Source organism: Cinclus cinclus, chromosome 11 (assembly GCF_963662255.1).
Source record: "Cinclus cinclus chromosome 11, bCinCin1.1, whole genome shotgun sequence".
NCBI classification, from domain to species: Eukaryota; Metazoa; Chordata; class Aves; order Passeriformes; family Cinclidae; genus Cinclus; species Cinclus cinclus.
The window spans coordinates 3842849-3863848 of NC_085056.1; the positions used below are offsets into that span (position 1 = coordinate 3842849).

Below are 21000 nucleotides of genomic sequence, written 5' to 3' on the forward strand. Positions count from 1 at the left end.
GGCTTTTGGGGGAAAAATCAGCTGGATTGGGAATGAGATCTGGATTGGAATGGATTGGAACTGAGATCCTCTTCCATAAACTGTACCTTTTTTAGCATTATCATCCTCAACAATCCAGGATTTATCCTGTTATGTGTATAGAGTTTTTTGGTTTCCTCTCCTCCTTCTACCCCTCCTCAAGGCCAAATGCCTGCAAATGTGTTATTTCTCACATTTCAGCTCAAGAACAGCAGCCCAGACTCATTTCTGGTGTTACCCACTCTACTCTCCTCTTTGTTAACCTCAGTCCTTGGGGTTTAAAAACCTTTGGAAGCTGTAACAAAGAGAAGCTGTGCTTTTTGTGGAGGTCACGCTTAGGAATGAACTACCTCACAAATCAGATTTTATAGGGTACTTGTAATTAATGATGTCACAGCTATTTCAATTTTGCATAAAACTTTGCCTGTTGCGACTAAAGACCTTTAAAATACACACCTGAAGACACAAATATTACTAATGAAAGGAATATGCACAACATGAGCTCAATTAAACAACAATATTACAATGTTAATAAATTAAAATCAGTATCAATTAATAGCATTCCTAGGTAAAATCAACTATTCAGATTCAGACACAGGCATCAGTTTAAAGCAAATTAACATTGTCTAATATGAGGAAATGTGTGCTTCTTAGTAATGACTGACTGCCTTTCACTTGAAATAATTTCACACTGGGCCAGCACAGGGAATGGTCATGCAAGGAGGACAAGCAGCACCTTATGAGCAGCATTTGTGGTTTTAGGTCATGCAAGTTGTTCCAAATACATTGATACAATTTCTAGTGTGCTGTGTTAGAGAGTGAAAAACTGGGATAATTGTATGTTCAGCATAAAATCTGTCTTCATTTTCATGCACTGTGAAACGTCCCAGATCTCATTCTTGCATCAAAAACTTTGCAAAACTGGATTAATTTAACAACACGTGGAAGATGGGCTGTAAAAGATGGGCTGTAAAGCCCCTACATGGGACAGACACATTTTGTAAATATTTTACTGAGCAGTTTAAATTGAGGTTCTGTTGAAGTGACGTTGAAAGTCAGAACCTCAGATAAGCAGGTTTTACACATTTCCTGAATGCCAGGAAACAAAACAAGTTCCAGGAAAAAAAAACAGGTACCAAGAAATAAAACAGGTACCAGGAAATAAAACAGGTACCAGGAAACAAAACAGGTACCAGGAAACAAAACAGGTACCAGGAAACAAAACAGGTACCAGGAAATAAAACAAGTTCCAGGAAATAAAACAGGTACCAGGAAATAAAACGGGTACCAGGAAATTAAACAAGTGCTATGATCATGCTGCTGAAGGAGTAAAGTAGATTTTTGCTGTTCACAGGCTAGATTTTTATTTCATTACACTGCTGTAAATCAAATTTAAACGGTGTTAAAAGACTCCAAAGGCTTAAAAGTGCATGTGAAAACAAGAATTGTAAAAGCATCCCCTAGATGGAGCAGGTTGGCAAGGGCCATGCATGTGCACAGACATCAGCGAGCTGCCACACTCGGCTTTACAGGGACTTCATAACCAAGTGTTGATGAAGAACACTCCTTTTACACCCACTTTACAGTCCTTCAGCTCGTGACCGATCATGTTCAGTGCTGCTCACTCAGAAAAACCACCAGGACATTCCTGTGCTGAAAATGCCACACAGATCCTTCCTGGTCAACACATCTGCAATCTTTCTCTAAAATAAGCTCCACAGCAATCACCAATACTTTATTTTTTATTTTTTTTAAACATAGTTTCTTAGCCCTGTAGAGCCAAGTAAAGCTACCAGGGAGTGTGATGTGATCTCCCAAAGGCTCTTTTACTACATCAAAAGTCCAAGATGAATGAAGGTTCAGAGACTCAGGTATCTCGGTTATTTCAAAGTTCTGAGGACAGAATATAAATTTTCCATGTCTAATGCACTTAGATCTACAGGGAAAAAAAATAATCATTGCTGTAAGGCAAGCAATTATATTTATTTGTCAATTATAAAATTAGATTTAGGAGTCACTGGAGAATATCAATTCTGAATGCCCCATAAAGCTCTGTTAATAACTATAGATACCCATGATTTTGACCTTTCTATTATTTAGACTTGTATTTCCTTCCAATTATATGGCTTGATAAAAATTAATGATGCTTCACCCTTTAACTGAATTTCCCATGTTCAGAATGACTTCTGAAAAGAATTTTGTCTGTGTTTTTCTTTGTTGTGCAGACTAAAGCTGGAAAGAAATCATACAGCCCACTTAAAATCAGGCCATGGAAGAAAGTTTTTGGAAGGTAAAGAAGTATCTGGGACAGACAAAGGATTCCCTCTTTTCCCACAGTTAAATAAAATCCCTTCAATAAGCACACCCATCTAACATTTTCTAAGAAGCAGAAGGTTTCTATGAAAAGCCTCATGAGAATTTACAAGCCTGTAAAGTATTTCTCCTCGACTTGCCTCTTTGTTTAATCTTAAAAAAAAAAAAACAAAACAAAAAACCAAAACTCTAAATACAGCACACATCTCAGATGGCAAAAGGAAGGGATTAAAAATAGTAGTGGAGAATTTTAATGAAATGGGAACTGTTTCTCCCACTCGACTCCAGGGAATGAGCATTCCTGACACCCTAATTAACACAATGCTATCAGAAATCCAGCAGACTCCACAGGCTGGAATATTTACCTGTCTCATTTTAGTTATTCTGTGCAAATGGGGAAACATTTTACTCATAACAAGCATTTTGTGTTTTTTTACCTAGGTGAGGGATGTAAAAACAAGCTTATCCACCACCTTTAGGAATGCTCAAATTTTGGACTTTGGCAAAACTTTCAGTATCATTGGCTTCAGGGTGAGCTGCCTTGAAATGTTTTACCTTAAGCCACCCTGAGGTGTTTTTGCCTATCAGTGAATCCTAAAGATTTGGTAAATTTGAAGGAAATTCTCTGAAGCTCCTATGTAACTGCTGCATGAGCACACCTGATTTCCAGTATTTTCAACACTCAAAACCACATTTGCAACAATCAAAACAACTCCTTTTGTAAGTAACATGACTTTTTGAACCTGAGCAGCAAGGACGATGAGCAGAACACATGTACAGTATAAATAAACATGATACAGCTGTACAGCTATATAAATCAGGATCTCAAATAACAGGGATCACTGCTATTGTGCATACAGCATTTTAATTTAAGGTCACTCAACCACAGTCACTCAGTTCTGGAAAAAATATTAACCCTGAGTCCAGGGGGAAAGAAAAAAACAACCCCTTTTGACAGCCAAACTGCATCTCAAGCTAAGATTCAGAGTCTGAGACTGCAGCCCAAAATAAGAATTTCCCCGTGCAGAACAGGTCTTTTTTGTGTGTTCCAAAGAAAACAACATTACTGTCTCCCATGTAAGAACATCTTCACCCACTCCAGCAGCTCTTCACAATGACTGAGGACACAGAATTGCTTATTAATGTGTGAGGGACTCACAGCACTGGAGACACGGGGGCCCAGAGTGAGAGTGTTCTTACCTGGGTATTTAAGACTGAAACACAATGTAGTCTTGGCCTTTGTGTATGTTGCTTACAAAGAAATTGTAAATAAAGATACAACAGCAGAAAAAGTTCTGTTCTCCCAGGACCTTGATCCATTTGATTTAATACTATTTTCTCCTTAACAAACCTACATTTCCTTGACACAGGAAAGATTTAAAAGCCTTTAGCTGCTGGTAAACACATTTTACTCATTAAATTTGTCTTTAAAGCTGTGCTCTGTGGTTTTTTTTTTTTTTCCAGGCAAACATTTTTCAGATCTTTTCTATTTCCTTATCTACTAACATAGGTGAAAGGAACAGGTTGAGTGAACTCCAGGCTGGGGAGTGGGGCAGCTCCAGATGAAACACTTGCCTGAACTTGTGAGAACCTCTCATTCTGCATATCAACAGCTGATTAGCTGGAAATAGTTTTCCCTGTGATTAGAGGGGATGTAATAAAGGGTATTGCTGTCTTCCTCCTTCTATTAGCTCGTTTGAAATCCTTCATATCCTTTGTATTTGTAATACACGTCTTTAAGGAACATTTTCATATAAATTATATTTTAAGAGTATTACTTCCCCTCCACTGGTACGTGGAATATTGATATGATCATTCCATTGCCATTTCCTTTTCACAAGGCAGCTGAGATTAAACCAATGCAATGGGATCTGACACTCTGGCTGTCTGAAATGAGATTCCTACATCTTCCTTCCACCAACCAGGTGGAAAACAGTCTAATTTCAGAGGTGTTGAGCAGCCCCACCTCTCAGCAAAGTCAGAACTTTTGAATCCCTGATCCTGCTCATTCAAGTGATTAAAAATGGACAAAACCATCCAATTTTACCCATCTGGACTGGAAATTCTGCCTCCAGCCTCTAATGATCTGCATTCTATTGTCCCATGGTCTCACCCAGGTCAGGTAAATATTCACTATATTCATCAATTTTCACTTGGATTGGGTGAATTTCATCTTTGCTGGAAAAACAACCACTACCAAGGGCTTTTCCTGGGCCAGAGATTTGCAGAGCTGCTGGAGAAGTTCGATTTTGGCTTCCTGGAAGGCTTGGACACAGTTCCAGGGGTGATCAAACCACCAGCCCACGCTTTCAACCAAAAAGGAAAAGGAAAACCAAAGGAATATTCAATACAATTAAACAAATCCAGCACATTTAACACACACAAACACAAAAAGAAAATTCAGTAAAAACATGAAGGATTTTCAACCAGACTAATCTCCTCTTAAACCTTAAACTGTGAATGGCAAAGTAAATCTTTGCAGGGTGCCTTGGAACCAGAATCTCTTTGGGGAGAAAGAAATAACCCTCAACATGCAGCAGTATTCTCCCCAGCACTGGATGGGGTCATCATGCAGCAAAGCACATGCCACAAGGCTTCTGTCTCCACTGAATCAATCTCTCATGGTGTACCACAGGCTCCTAGAAGCTTGAAATATTATTTATCTGCTGGTTTTCTTTATGTGAGTCAAGCAAATCCTGCTTTCAGGCACTGGTTTTACCAGATTTTTACTTTTCAGTGATATCACCATCCTTTTTTTTTTTTTTTTTTTGCTGGTTTGATGATCACAAAAGGAGGTACAGAAAGAAGTCTTTAATAAAGGCTCATCCATATTTACTATACTTCAGAAAACCTTGCACCTTGATTAAGCTCAAAGGCTGGAACGGAACCCAAAGTGTTTTCTAAGTGTCCATTTCGGGCGAGCAGATGTGAGCGAGAGTTGTGAGTCTGTGAACAAATGTGGAAACACGATTTTTGAGCTAACTGCCTGGAGCAATTTCTGAAGCAATTTTCCACAGCAGAGAAGGAGCTCAGATGACTCATAAACTCTAAAACAATGTGGCTAAAACCACATTTCAAACCCTTTCTTGTTTCTATTCTTCTGCCCTGCTATATCCGTTGATTCTTTTTTTTTTTTTCTGAAGCGCTCAATTTGTATTTTGTAGAAACTTCCAGAGTCTGATGATATCTAGAGAGACAGAGGGAAGTTTGTGCTAACTTTAAATAGCACCTCATTATGTGTACATCTGGATATTCAGAAATGAACTGCTCCTCACAAAAGTCATCAGGGCTCTTCAGAAATATCAGGGATGCTTTTCAGCCATTTCCTTTTCCACTGCAGCCACAGACACAACTCACACCTCTCAGGAGGATCTGAAATCATAAAAGGGCTGGGATGGAGGGGACCTTCAGGTCCCATGCCAGGGCAGGGACACCTTCCACTGCATCAAACCCTGCCCACCCTGGCCTCAAAAACCTCTAAATGTAGGAAATAAAAGATTTTGAACGCCAAAATTTATTATTTCTGACTGGACACTGTTCATAAATGGCTTTTTTGGGGTATTCGTTATTTGTTTGTTTTTTGTTGTTCAAGCACATAGATTGAAATTGTTAGGTCTTTTTCTGTTCTCTTCGAAAATATACCCATGAACATTCTTTTAGACAGGAATTTCGTAGTTCAATCTTTGCTAGAAAAGGTTCCTGGATATTTTCCTTCCCCCAGTTCCATTCTGTTATCCATAAATACAATTCTTAGCCAAAATTCCCACTTAACAGATTATATATTTGTGCTTCATGGTCTTTTAAAAATTTCACTATCCTTGTTCGTCTCAGACTCTTTTTCCCAGTTTTGCTCCAATGTATTCCAGAGTGAAAAGCTGAGGTATGTGTTATTATTTCAGTAATACATTTGTAGCTCCTCAGTGTTTCTTTATTTTTCTTCTTTCTTAAACCTTTCTGATGTCAAAAACTTTTTTAAAATACATAATTTACTTGAATACATGTTGTTTCACTATAAAGGAGAAGTTCATCAAGAAGGTGAGAACCACTGAAAGGTATTATTTATCAGACAAGGACTTTAGAAGAAAAAGAAAAACAGAACCAGATGAGAAACCAGCTTTAAGATGAATAGATCCAAACTATTTTTTTTTTTCTGTCATCATCCATCCAGTTATTACCTGAAGATATAAATTCCTGACATTCTGGCTACCCAGTGTTCTGTTGTCAAACACACAAGGATTAGCAGAGGAGTAAATCAGTGTTCCAGCAGCACAGCAGGCTCTGCTCCTCCCAAGGAGACAATTATCCACAGGAAAGGTTGCTTCCAGAGATGGATTACCCAGGAAAAGGTGGATGTGTGGAGATTCCATTTGAGGTTTCCCCTACTGCAGGAAAGGACTGAACAAAGAAATAAATCTTAGTGGTGCTTTCCTTGGGCAGCCCCCACCAAAATCAGGATCTTGGGAAAGCAGGGATGGGTGGACCTGCATTAGCCTGGCACCCTGCTAAGAGTGTTCAACAATAAAACATGGAACAGGAACAGCAGCTGGATGTGCTCTCCCTCATGCACACTGTATTCCAGACCTAGTGGATGCAGACAGCAGCAGGAGAAGCATCCATGATATTTTTTTTTTTACAAGGAGAGAAAACCCAAAGCCATGGGCTCTGTTACTGGTTGAGTCTCTCTGAAGATGAAGCCTTGTCTTCAACCTGCAAAGGATGTTGTTACTCTTTTCTGCTCTGACAGAGGTTGTTATTAGATAATGAAACTCATGCACCAGAAATAAATTCTTGAGATTTCCTGATGTACACTGAGCTCCAAGCCGAAATGCAGAAATTTCTAGAATTATTTCCAACGGAATTCAAGTGACTGAGATTTTGAATACACATAATTGTACCTCTCCAGATGCTTGCACAATAGCAAAAATCCACACAGCAGTACTGCAGAGAGAGGAAATGACCATGCAAAACCAAATTTGTCCTGGGCTCTTTTTAGTTCCAACCCTTCCTGTGCCTTGTTCGTTTGTTTGGTGGGGTTTTTTTTGGTTTGTTTTTTTTTTGTTTTTTTTTTTTTTTTTTATTTATTTTTTCAGTAGTTGATGAATGCAGTCACCCCTGGTGTCTGCAAGGAGAGGGAACTTTTCACACCTTGGAGAGTTTCTGAGCACAGGCTGGCCTGTCACAGGTCAGTGGCATTTGTGCTGGCCTGTGGAACCTAAGAGCCAAACACCCCTTTACTCATGGACACAAGTGCACTTCAAGTGCACATCTTGCTCAAAAACCTAAATCAGGTTCCAAAACCCAAATTAGGCACTCTGAGTCCCTTCACCCATTCTGGAGCAATTCTTATTTTCTACTCATTTTCCTCTCTAGTAATTACTTTCTCCCTGAATTCTAAAAAGAGGTGCATTTCTTAAGCCTCAGCCTTCCATTTGCAGCAGATTCCTTTTTGCCTAAGTCTTAAATCATCTTTGGAATCTTTGAGTGGTTCCTGGCAGGCCCATGTACAAATAGGAAATATATTTATATGAAAAATGCTATAACACTTTTCCAGTGTTCTCCAATATTTATAACTGAGTGGAAAAGATGTTTAAAATTATATCAAAGATTCCAGAATGTTTTCTGCAGTGCACTGTATGATTTATTTTAAAGATACTGTCTAGTATTTTCTGAGATGGGCTGCACAGAAAATAGGAAAGTGTTCAGGAAGTTGCCTTTCTCACTCCTCTTTATTGAAACTTAGAATGTTCTGTTTGATCCATTACACTTATCAGTAATAGTCTGAATTACACTACATAATTTATCTTCCCTGGATAGGATTGAAAAAGACAGGTTTTACTCAAACTAAAGTGCACAGCATCTTCTGCTTATCCATTTCCTCAAAATGCCATCTAAATTCTTAATTTATATTCCAAAAATCTCTGTCAATTTTTGGTCTTCCATCTTCATAAAACAAAAATTACATACTGCTTTCTATCATTTCTGGGACGAATAAAGAAAACCTTATCTTGCTTTATCTATTGGAAATGAACATCCTCAGTTTAATTTAAACCCACCTCTCCCAGTAGGAGTAACTTACCAAGACACTGAGATCAAATCAAACTCCCCTTTGCCTCCCAAAAATAGCACTGACATATCAGATCATGCAATCAAAACCTGTTTGCCTCACGTGGAGACTGATAAACTAAATATGATATATAAAATTCAGGGGACAAATAACAAGCTGATGCTCCTGGAAAGCACCTAACAAGGCAGGAGTTTCTATCAAAACTTTCTGAGCTCAGGTATTCAGTGTTCTGCTCCTCCCACCCAAAAGGAGACAAGACCTGCTTTAAAACTGAAAAGAAATTCTGCTCATTTACCCAATGTAAATAATGATTTATTATTTTAAATAATTCTTCCTTCCTCAACCCAAGCTGTGAGGTTCCACTGCAACTGCTTTAGTAAAAGCTTGTTTTAATTCCATCTACACCCTCCCATATGATGGGATTGACTTTTTATGCTGAGATATGACATTCCCAGGAAAGCCAAACGAAATTCCAAAGAACTAAAATTTGGAAGGAACTCCCTTGAAATTCCCCTTACCTGAAGACACTTCTGAAAAACCCAGAGAGCTCTTAACGAATTAGGGAAGATGGCAAATGCCCTGAAAGATTGAGGATACTGCTAATGGAATTTTCTCTGGTGTAAGAAACAAACTCCTTCCCGTGCTGGCTGGGGAAGAAGGGCCTTGTTGTCAGTGATGAAGTGCTGAGGACAATTTTTATGGGGTGAAAGTGCCTCCAGCTGTGTCATTGTGCATCAGAAGGAATTCAGTGCACTCTGCAGTGTGAGCTGGGCACAGAGGATGCAGAGTGGCAGCACAGAGCCAGCCTTGGCTGCTGCTGCAAGGAATTGAATCTAACCCTTGAGCAGTTTGCTTGGTTGGTGTTTTGGGGCTTTTATTGGGTTTTTTTCAGGGATAGGGGTGCATTAGAAGTGCTGGTGCAGCATTGTTTAATGCAAACTTTATATTACGTTCTCAAAGAGAAGCTGTGCTTTTTGTGGAGGTCATGCTTAGGAATGAGCTACCTCACAAATCAGATTTTATAGGGTACTTGTAATTAATGATGTCACAGCTATTCCAATTTTGCATAAAACTTTGCCTGTTGCGACTAAAGACCTTTAAAATACACACCTGAAGACACAAATATTACTAATGAAAGGAATATGCACAACATGAGCTCAATTAAACAACAATGTTACAATGTTAATAAATTAAAATCAGTATCAATTAATAGCATTCCTAGGTAAAATCAACTATTCAGATTCAGACACAGGCATCAGTTTAAAGCAAATTAACATTGTCTAATATGAGGAAATGTGTGCTTCTTAGTAATGACTGACTGCCTTTCACTTGAAATAATTTCACACTGGGCCAGCACAGGGAATGGTCATGCAAGGAGGACAAGCAGCACCTTATGAGCAGCATTTGTGGTGTATTTATATTAGCTTAATAAATAAGCTTCCAGGTATTATATATGCTTGAGAAAAGAAAAAAAAAACTTACACTGATCCAATTTTGTACATAAGTGTCAGGAAGTTGGGAGCTGGGAAGGGAACTGTGCCCCAGATGGGGCAGGGAAGGGCTCCCCACTGCTGACAAGAAAAGGTTTCACCATGCCCTGCTCAGCCCCACAGCTCCATCCCAGTGCAGGCACAGCCAGGGCCAAACTCATAACAGCTTCTAAAACTTTCTCATCACACTTAGACCTTTTTACTTCTCACAGGAAAAAAAAAAAAAAAAGAAAAAAAAAAAGTCAGAAAACCCAAACCAATCTGTTTTAAAGATTTCTCCTCGGAAGCTCTCAGAGCCATCTCTTCACACTGCTAAAAGCAATGCTTTTACCCACTGCTGTCCCAGAGTGCTGCTACCCTCGAGCCTGACAGCCAGCAGCTGCAGAACCTGGTGATTATTTCTCTTTTAAGGCAGGAACACTATGCCTTAATATTATAATTAGGCCATGGTGAGAAGTCAAGAGTCCAGCAAAAAGCCCTGCTATCTCCAATTTCCTCCAGCAGCTCTCCTGGACCTGCTACAACTTCCAAAAAATCAATGGCAACAACTTTCTGGTTACCTCAGGAAAGCCTAAATCAGACCATTAGTACCACCAGCACAGATTTTACTGCCTTTGCCTCGTTTTTCTCAAGCAGTTAGTCCCATTAGTGGAAATCTCTAGGCTTCCAGATATTAGAAGTGCATTTTTAACAAATTCTCCTGAAAATTCTCCCTCATTTCAGGCACTTCTCTCATGGAAAGGCAGAAACCCCCTGGGAAAACTCTGATCTCCCTTTGTTTGTCTCTTCCATGAGTTATGTATTGTGTCAAGGCTACATTAAAGCACACAGAGACGATGCAGACATTTCTAAGACAAGAGAAATTAGAGTAAGGGAAGATAATGCAGCCAACACGATTGCTGTCACTCCTGTCTGAGACAGCCCTGCATGACAACATGACCCAGAGCATCCGTTTTCCTCAAGTCACCCTCTCTGCCAAAGATTTTAGTGCAGGCAGAGAGGTGCCAGGGCTGAGGTAAATGCCAGAGTAGCAACTGCTCCATCCCTGGAATCTTTCTAATTAAACCCCATATTCTTTTTTATTATTCTGAAGATCCTTTTCCCCTCCACCATGCAACTTCCCCTGAATTTCTGCCTGGATGGCCATTTAAAGCTGCATTCCTTGATCTGTGTGCAGCTCCTCTGCCTGGTGTGGGCTGAATCAGGTGTCAAAAAGGATGTTGGCAAACCAGAAATTATTCAGAAGTGAGAGATTAGGCCAAACCCCTGGATTTGATTCCTCACAGGCTGACAGCACAGAAAGCCACCACCGGTGGTGGCCATGGAATGGCAACTGCTGTCCTCTGTGATATCCAGATTAAGATATTTGTAGGAGGTGCTCCCATTAGAAGAGGTCTGAAAACTGAAAATTGAAGTATATTGGAAGAAAATTTAATTAGGATCTTTTAGTTCATCAGAGGGCTGTGGAATGAGTGTGAATGAACTTACAGGGCTACAGAGACTTGTAGCTCCCTGAGGAATATGACTCTACAACTTTCCTTCAACATTTATAATGAAAATTCAGCCGTAAAAAAAAAAAAGAAAAAAGTGTGATAAACCTAAATTGAACTGAAGCAGCATATCTAATTTTTACAGTCTAGTTACTGCTACTATCAAATATTCATTTCTCCCAACAAGCAGGTAACTATGGCAACAAACACACCATATCTGTATGAAAAAGTGACAAGAAACAAAAAAAAGTGAAAATCTTTACATTTGTCTCAGGTCTTTTTTTAACCTTCTTTAGAATTACCAGCACAGCTATCAACTATATAAAATATCTGCAAAGATTAATTCAGTAAAATATTAAGAACACACTGAACAATGCAATGGGAAGGATCCCATTCCTCTCTGAAAGCTGCAATCAAAAATAATTTCCAATTAAAATACTTTCTGAAGAGAAGAAGAAAATTAATTTAAATTTTAGCTCTAGGACGAAAGGAGAACGAGCAATGTCATGTTTCATTTTCTTCAGCCTGTCACTTCAATTCTCTTTTGAGGAGGACTTATTTTCAGATGATATAATTACAATCCTGAAACGGCAGTTTTAAATATACAAGACAGATGTTTATTAGGTTGAAATACATTTGGGATAAAATTTATTATTTCCCTTTGCTATGGAAGCAAAGGTCAGATTCTGGGCCTTTTTTCTGCTGCAGTTCCTTAAAGCTGGAATATTTCCATGACTGTTCATGGAATTCTTTCCCATTTCAAAGACTGGAAGCCTCCCTGCCGTGGCACTACCACCCATCTCACCTGCAGTGGGAGCTCTGCCTGGCCTAAACCCACTTTTAATGTTTATGCAGGGCAACATCCCAATACAAATACCACAAAGAAAAATTAAGCGGCAAAAATATTCATTTCTTATGCTGAAACCATTTCATCCGGGGCAGGTTGTGATCCAGGATTTTTAAAGTCATTAAATGAGCAGTGTCAGGCAACGTATTCTGAAGACATCAGATGTTGTTTGCCAAAGAAGAAAAGCCACCATTCATAAATACTGCTCCCTGTACCATCAGCCTGCAAGGGAGAATTCATATTTCAGTATTTTAGATGCAGGTATCTGTTTGGGGATGGTGGGATAATATGGCACAAACTTAAAGTGTTTACAAATTACTTTTCTGAGTGAACAATATCTTCTCTTAAAAGTGATTTATCTCTGGTCTCCAGGGAGTCAGCTCATACTTTTTCTGCAGGGAGAATGATGCTTTATGGATTTCCTCTCAAGGAAATAAAGTTTGCTTTGGGGAGAAAAAAAAAAAAAAAAAAAGAAAAGAAAACAAAAGAAAGATCAAGTTGAAGATGTCACAAGCAAACTGTAAAAAGCAATCAGCAAAAGTGAGGCAGGGGATGAGTGCCTGGGCAGCTTCAGTGTACATAACGTGGGTGAAATGGACATTTGCAAGTAAAAACAGGCTCGGAGGCAGCCACTGTCTCACTAGGATGTTCCAGCTGTATTTTAATTAATTTCAATTTTAATTATTTTAATTAACTTCAATTTTTGAGATTTGTTTAATATACAAAAATTTAAAACAATCAGGCAAAAAATTCTGTGAATGTTTTACAAGTGGAACACTAGTGAATCCTCCCGTCCAGAAGAGAAGCAGAGGAGAATTTGATAAACATGACTCATTATATTTATTCACATTCTGCCTTCTGAAATTACCTTTTAATTGATGCACTGAGTATAGGCACAGAAAACTAAAAATTAATGTTATCCACGTAGACTAAGAAGGGTTTTATTTTAACCTTGAATAGAGTTTTGTAAAACTCTACACTACAGACTGAAAACTAAAAGTTGAACACACACATAATTAATGTTATTGTAATTAGATACTCCAGCACAAAAGAGACTTAAATTTGGGGAGAATTTGGAGAGAAAGAAATTTCCCAATTGATGGCATTAAGATACAATCTCCTACAAACCAGCATATTTTAAATGATTTTTGCTACATGCACTCTAAAAATAGAAAGTCATAAGAAAACAGGAAAGATAAAAGAAAGTGAAAATAAAATGAGAAAGATGTGTCTGCTGTCTGATGACAGCTGGGGAATCAAAAAAGAAAAGTCCCATTGGTTCCAGAGGAATTATCCCAAAATAACACACTGGGAAATTGGAATTATTGTAACAGAATTAAAATAGCCACCTACATATTTGAAAATACCCTTTTCATGTTAAAAAAAATATTAAAAATTCAGATGAAGCACCTCTGGGGTAACTCTTGTTGAGTCCCAAGTACTCCAAGCTGCACCTCCACCAAACGAAGCAATTATTCCTACAGTGACTTTGAAGTAATTCAATTTATTTCCAGTGCTAACTCAACTTGATTGATGCTGGTTGTAAACTGACCACTTCCAGATGTCCTCCTTTCTTCTCTCTTCAGCTTTCTTCTCTCTTCTGAAAGTATTGATACTTGTGATAAAAAGGCAGACTTTGAAGATAAAATATCCAAAAGTTCTGTTTCTAAGCATTAACTCTGATACTTCCACACTGCTTCTATAGCAGCAGGTTCATTTTGTCCAGCCAGTAAAAACTGTTTGGAAATGGGAAACTTCCAGGGAAAAGATGGCAATAATCAGTAGTGACACACTTCAAAATTTTGGTATTCTTCTGGTACCTAGCAAGGGCTGAAAAACATTGCCAGTGAGAATCTTCCAGATTTTCTCACCTTTTGGCACCTCTTACCTCATGGTTAACATTGATTTTTAGTTTTCTGTTTATGTACTCACCCACCTCTCTCCCTGAGCTGAAAACCACTGCCCCAAACATCCACAAAATGCATGGTGTGTCCCCAGCCTGGAATTTCCAAGTTTTACAATCCTCAGTCATAGATGAATTTTGAAGATCATCCTGCTCTTAGTTCCAGCAGAATATGTGCCAGCATTTAGCAATTAACCATTTAGCAATTAAGCTGCTCCTCTGCAAAATCTGCAACTGGAGGCTTTTTTTATTCTAAGTCCACCGCTTTTTTTCCCCTCATAGACAGCCATTTGTCACAGTGGGATTTTCACATCTCAACATCCATCAAGCTAATATTCCTCTTTTTTTTTTTAAATAAACTCTCACCAAGAAAAAAAAGACATTTCCATTATCAGCCTCTATTCAAAATATGTGGGCAGCTGATATCATGTTTTGTGTCACTCTTTGTAAGTGCCTTGAAGATGATATTTAAAATCTCTCTGCAATACATCAGTGTCAGAAAAACTCAAGATGTTTGGATGAGTGACATTTCTAGAGGTTCAGCAAACTATCTGCCACGGGAGGTAGCGATACCCAAACTCCTAACCCAAAATATCACAGGGAGAATATCGGTATTTCTTACTGCAGCTACAGAGAGCTGCAGGTTTGAAGAATCATATTCACATCCTCTTGTGGGAAAAGTGGAGATTTTCCAAGAAGCAAACTGCGGGAGTTAGAATGGAGGTTGCAGTCAAAAGCTCAGAATCCCCCGAGTCCATAATACACTCGGAGAATGAAGAGCCAGTGGCCCTCCTAAGAAATAAATCCAAGATCCTAATGAAGAACTGGGAATGCTCCTTCTGCCCTCCTTGTCAGAGGGAAACACAGACAAAGCAAGAAAAAGATTCCACTCCGAGCTATCTTGGGATTCCTTGGAGAGGAAGGACATGCGCTGGCCTTTGAGTGGAATTTATCCCACCTGCAAGCTCTGGGTTAAAAGCTTTGACAAGGACACGCAGCAATTATCCCACATTGCACCGGATGAAACCACGAAGGGTCTCCTACACGTGGGTGCTGGCCAGCAGAGCTGCAGGAGATGACCAGAGGATTGCACCTTCAAAGTTCTCCCAACAAACGAGAGCTCAGGACTGCAACAGAGACACGGAGGGGCCAAGGCAGGGGTCTGGGGGCATCTGCAGGGGTTCGGCTGCTCCAGTGGAAAAGGCAAATGCGAAACACGCAGTCCAAGCAGCAGCTTCTGCAGGGAGCCGCTCGCTCCCCAGGACAGCAAGAGCGTCTGCTCATCCAAGGGCTGCCTTTTTCCCACAAGTGGGAATCTCGCACGCTGCGTTGGGAGCAAATGATGCAGTGACTGATCTGCCTCTGGTCTGGTGCTGCATTCCCTGCCCAGGAGGGGACAGGAACACTGTGCCGGAGAGGCTCCCTGCGAGCCCCTGAGGTGACATGCTCATCCCTCATGGATTTTTACAGGATTTTTTTTCCCCCCATTTTTACACGGTTTTTTACTCTGCTCCTATCATTGTCAGATAATTTTCTTTTTCTTTTCTGCTTTTTTTTTTTAAATCAGACTATCAAGCTATGTGTTAAATGAAATCAGAAATTATCTAACAATGTCATGAAAGATTTGTAGGAACTCTGCCACTACAGCTACAAACAGAATTGATTTTTTTTTTTTTTTAATGAACATATAGATTCTCTCACGTTCTCTCTATAGGAGCTTCTCCTCTTTGGAACCTGAATCATACTACTCATATTTTGACATATAAATCTTACTTTTATTTCTCCTTTGTGCAGCTTCCAAGATTCAAGAACAGGTTGAAGAGTTTTTTCATCAAAAACATAATAGAAATCAAACTAAGCATTACTGGTAAACTAAGTTTTGGGGTTTTTTTTCTCACTGCAGGCATTTAAGCCCAAATACTAAAAAACTAATAATAAAAATAACTTTTAATATAATTTTACATCTCACTAATAAGCATTTTCAATCTGTGTCCATTTTTCCATAAGTAAAATTACAATTGGAAGATTTTTTTTCTCTCCCCATTTCTAATATTTCAGATATTATGGGCTATGGAGTATTCCCTGAAAAGAGACCAAAGGCCCATGAGTTTTCCTCAGACTCAAGACCTTCTGCTGCTTATGTTTACAAGCATCAGAAACCAGAATGTAAGAAATGCATAAACCAAGGGGAAACGGTGAATAACTTATTTATTTTGTATTTTAAGCAGAAAGAAATATGAAATATTTCTGTATCTGTTACTAAAACCCCTTAAACCATAGAAACTGAGGTATAGCTCTGGAATTTACCATACTGCAAAACAAGTTAAAGGTGTGCAAGTGGGAATTCTGTCAGAGAAGACAAGACAAAATGATACAATTATTCCAACTCAGAGTTGATATGCTCCAAGGTATATGTTTTCCCACAATTGCTGTAAATATGAATATTTTAGAGGTTAATACGAAGATCAAATGTGGAATGCATTTGCTGAAAAGATTAATATCTTTTCATTAAAAATGAGAGTGCACTGTTGGTTCAGCATTTGCATTTAGATGGAGTAGGTAATAAGTATATTGACTGCTTAAGACACCTATCTCCAAAAAGGAAAATATGAATAAAAAGGGTGGTGTCCATATGTAGAAGTGGTGAGATTTTTCTGTTTTCCACTGCTACCCCTACAGAGAAGTTCAGCCCTTGGAACCCCAGTGCTGCGATTTACTCGTGCCAGCAGAGCACGTTTGTGCTGTAAAGAGCATTTCTGTCCCTGCAGAACTCAGCGTGCTGCTCAGTATGGATCAGGAGGCTGCTGTGGACTTGGAGAGGCACTGGCTGCATGTCAGACTCTGCTTTTTGCTGGAGGGGTGGTTTAAATCCCTTCAGAGCTGCTGGTTAAGAGGAATGCTCAGCTGACTTTTGCAGAGTCATGAAATAGAGCTGGGATCTCTGGACATCATCCAGTCCAAGCCCCAGCCAAGGCAGGAATGTTCCACTCAGTAAGAAAAGCGTCCAGGTGGGGTTGGGACATTCCCAGAGGAGACTCCACTCCCTCCCTGGGCAGGGCTCCTGTTCCAGAGCTCGGCTCCCTCCGGGGAAAATTCCTCCTCATATTGAAGTGGAACTTGTTATGGTTCAGGTTATGGCCATTGCTGCTTGTCCTGCAGCTGAACACCACCAAAAAGAGTCTGGCACCATTCTCTTGGCACCCACCTTGGAAATATTTGTAAGGATTGATGGGATCCCCTCTCAGCCTTCCCTTCTCCAGAGTAACCAGCCCAGCTCCTGCAGCCTCCCCTCGCAGGGAGAGGCTCCAAACCCCAAAACAATTTTTTGTTCCTGAGGGCAGATCACACAAACACCAGCACTGAGGGCTGATGCGACCCCACGTTGCCCACAGTTTACGGCAAAAGGTTTTCAGCTCCATTTTCCCAAGTCATAAAGAGAGAAAAAAAATACTTATTATTCAAACCATGGCAGATTGATGCACCAAGGTCGGTTCAAATGGTCGCAGAACACAGCAGCAGACAGAACACATTGCAGAACACACTTTCCACTCCCCCCAGTCTAGGGCAGGGTCTCTCACAACCACAGAACACTCAAACTGGTTTCCTGGAGGTGTTTAAAAACACCAGCATACAGATCAGCATGCAGCAGACAGATCAAACCATTTGTTAACTTTAACTCAAATTAAGCACAGCAGTTCCTATCAAAAGCAAAAGCAGGTTACTTCTCAAACTGTGAGAAGTAAATATTTCACTTAAGCAACTGTGGTGGCAGCTTTCTTTTAGTACTTTAGGCATGAAGTTTATACAAATCACAGTTACTTTCCTATAGAGCACAGGAGTCTGTAACATTGGCAAAACAGCATTGTGGGCAAGCAGAAAACCCAATTCCTGACCCATTAAGGAAATTTCAGAGTCGATTCTACAAGACCACCAGTGTTTCTTCACTTATGCACATGAGGAACATTGTTTTCCTTTCACTGCAGGGAAGTGTCACTTTGAACTGGAGTCTCCATCCCTGAAATTTAGAACATTTCCTCAAGGTTTCTCTCCAACTTCTTCCCCTCCCCCTGTTTTTCTTGGCTTTTTTACTCCCTTTCCCTGCTGTGTTCTATTTTGTGTCATTTAGACCATATACTTTGATGGAGGGCATCCTTCTCCTCTGAATTTATGAATCAAAATGTGTTCTCCAACGGATACCTGGAGGTATAATTTGCCCCCTAACACTCCTCAATCTTTATTACTGACACATTCAAGGATGCCTAACTCCCACAAGAAAAAGAAAAAAACAAAAAAAACAACCCACATTAATCTTCAAAAATGTGTCCTTACCTGCCTTCTGAAAATGAAAATGGATGTTCTTTGAGAAATTACCTGAGTTTTGCTTTAAACCCCTAGGATCATGCACTTTTGGAAACAATTCTGAATCTAAAAAACTTAGAAATAAAAATCTGCTGGTGTATAAATACAAGCCCTGCACTGTGCTGTTTCCTTGGAGGCAGGAAGCATTCCCTGAGCATGCTGCTGGATGGAATCTGGGGGGTTCCTGCACCCCCTCTTTGTGCAGCCAGGACAGAAGGACTTTTTTTTTTCCATTATGGAAACAGTTCCAAAGCAATTCCATCACCCATCCCTGCCCCATCAAACACTCAGGGAATTCCTAAAAGGGAGCATCCCTATTTCCAAACTCCCCACTTAATAAATGAGAGACACAGAAAAAGAAATTTTGAAGACTTGTAGGAATTAAAACAAATTTTTTCTTCACTTTGAGATGATCCTACATAGCTAAGATGCACAGATGGAGTTGACCAGAAAAACAGTTAATTCTTTCCTTTCTCCTTTTAAATTTTGTTTTAAAAGTGTCTACTTAAAAATAAGTTTCTGTTTCTTGATAATACTTTAGAAATAAAAATATTATTTCATTTGTTAATATTATTAGCAGAGATGTTTACTAATGCATACTAAGGTTCTCCTACATACATAATTGGATTTAAATGCTGAGGTCTCTAGATGTCCAAACTTTATTTAATTTTAGTGCAAATACCTCTATTTTGATCCTTTGCTCTGGAACAAGAATTTCTAGGCTATGCCATAGTTACTTTACTGAAAATGCTGATGCATGGAGAAACAATATGGACTATCCAGTATGGTCAAAACCTGCCAGATGTTTTCTATGTTAAAATCTCAGTGCCTCACAGTGGGCAAAACCTCCAGTCTCCTGTTCCCTTTGATGCACAAACATAAAATAAATCATACTTAAAATGAAAAAAAAAATAAAATAAAAAAAAGGCCAAAACCACTCCTCAAAAAATTTATATTCAGCTGATTTGTCTTAAATGCAGTAAAGAGTTTCTCAAAAGCATCAAGGACCAAGCAGTGGTAAACATTACAGAGAGACAGAAAATAGGAGTAATTTTAGTCAGTGTTTTAACTTGCCTTGAAAGAGTTCATACAAGCCTCTGGTGCATATACACGGTCATGATGAGAAATTGTTTTCTCCATATCCATCCTAGAGACTCTTTTACTTTCATTCAGCTTATTAATTGATGTTTAGGGCTGCTACAGTTTTAAAGAGCACTCCTACAATCACAGGCAGTTATTGACGCAGATAAAGGTTTTAGTAAAACCAAGGGAAGCTGCAGGTTTTACTGGAAATCATGAATAATCAGATTCACCAGGACCAGTTTCTGCCGTGTCTGAACTGTGGAACTCCCCAGAACAATCCCATGTTGCCCCCACCCCTCATACAAAGACAGGGCATCTTCATGAGCTACACCTGCAAATGCTGCTGCCTCAAATTCCACTCAAACAGCATCAGCTGAGCTGCTCTCAACATCCATTCTCTTTTCCGAGCACTGGAAAACCTGCTGGAAGGGTTTGCTGCTTGCTGTGTGTCTACTATAGCACACTGTCCTCTGAGATGCCAAGAAAAGCAAGATAAGAATCGCTGAGATAAAACCACTCCTGTCTTACAAGTTCTCCTTCACGAGGATTTTGTCCTCAATCCCCAGTTTGTGTCCTTTGGTGTTTATACCTTCTAGCAAGTTTTTCAGGGGAAAGAACACTTCTTCTTCCCATGATTCTAGAACAGATTTCATGTGAGATTGTGATTTAGGATTTACAGAGGTTCCCAATAATCAGGCGTTAATACCAGCAGTTATCCTGCAGAGGAATGGCACAGGGTATTCCTGCAGCCCAAGACCTTTCCAGAAAGGCACTCATTCAAGCCTGGTGATGTGTAGACACCTTATTCCCCAAGCAGGAATCCAGTCTGACATTTCCTCCTCCTGAACTACTCAGACATTTCACCCTCCATTATTTACTGCCCTATGTCCCCACCTCACACAGCCAATTTACTACAACAATTCAGTTCCATGAGCACCTGAATCCCCACACAGCAACTCTCAGGAGCTCTTCTCACACCCCAGCAGAAGATCAGAGGCGCAAGCACTAAAACGTGAGACTGGAGAAAGGAAAGCGCTGGCTCACCTCGCGGTCCAGCAGCGCAGGGGACACCACGGTGACAATGTCTCCCTTCTCTGGGTCGATGTAGAACATGTTTGGGGAGGGTTTGGTGGGGGTCTGTCTCAGGATGTTGTAGCGCAGGAGCGCGTTGTCCGTGCTGGCGTCATCGGCGTCGAACGCTGCCATGCGCATCACCGTGGTTCCTGGGGAAGGACACACACAGCAGGCACTGAGCAAAAACCCTCCTGAACTGGGCTGTCTGTGCCTCTGCCTGGGACAGCCAACCTGTAAATACCTCAGCAACACCACTGAGCAGCTGCCCCGCATTGAGGTTGTGCTCGTGTTGGTATTGTCTTTGTTTGTTACTCAACCAGCAGAAGATTGGTGTGCCCTAACACAAATTCTCTGTATCT

General features: G+C 39.9%; 1 protein-coding gene across 1 annotated transcript in view; it reads right to left on the reverse strand.

Annotated features, from left to right (window-relative positions):
* Positions 1 to 21000, reverse strand: part of CDH13 (cadherin 13) — a 329961-nt gene that overhangs the window by 91788 nt on the left and 217173 nt on the right. Inside the window, exon 7 of the mRNA XM_062500268.1 lies at positions 20612 to 20790. Coding sequence (XP_062356252.1) covers positions 20612 to 20790 — 179 coding nt within the window. The remainder of the gene's footprint in view (positions 1 to 20611; positions 20791 to 21000) is intronic.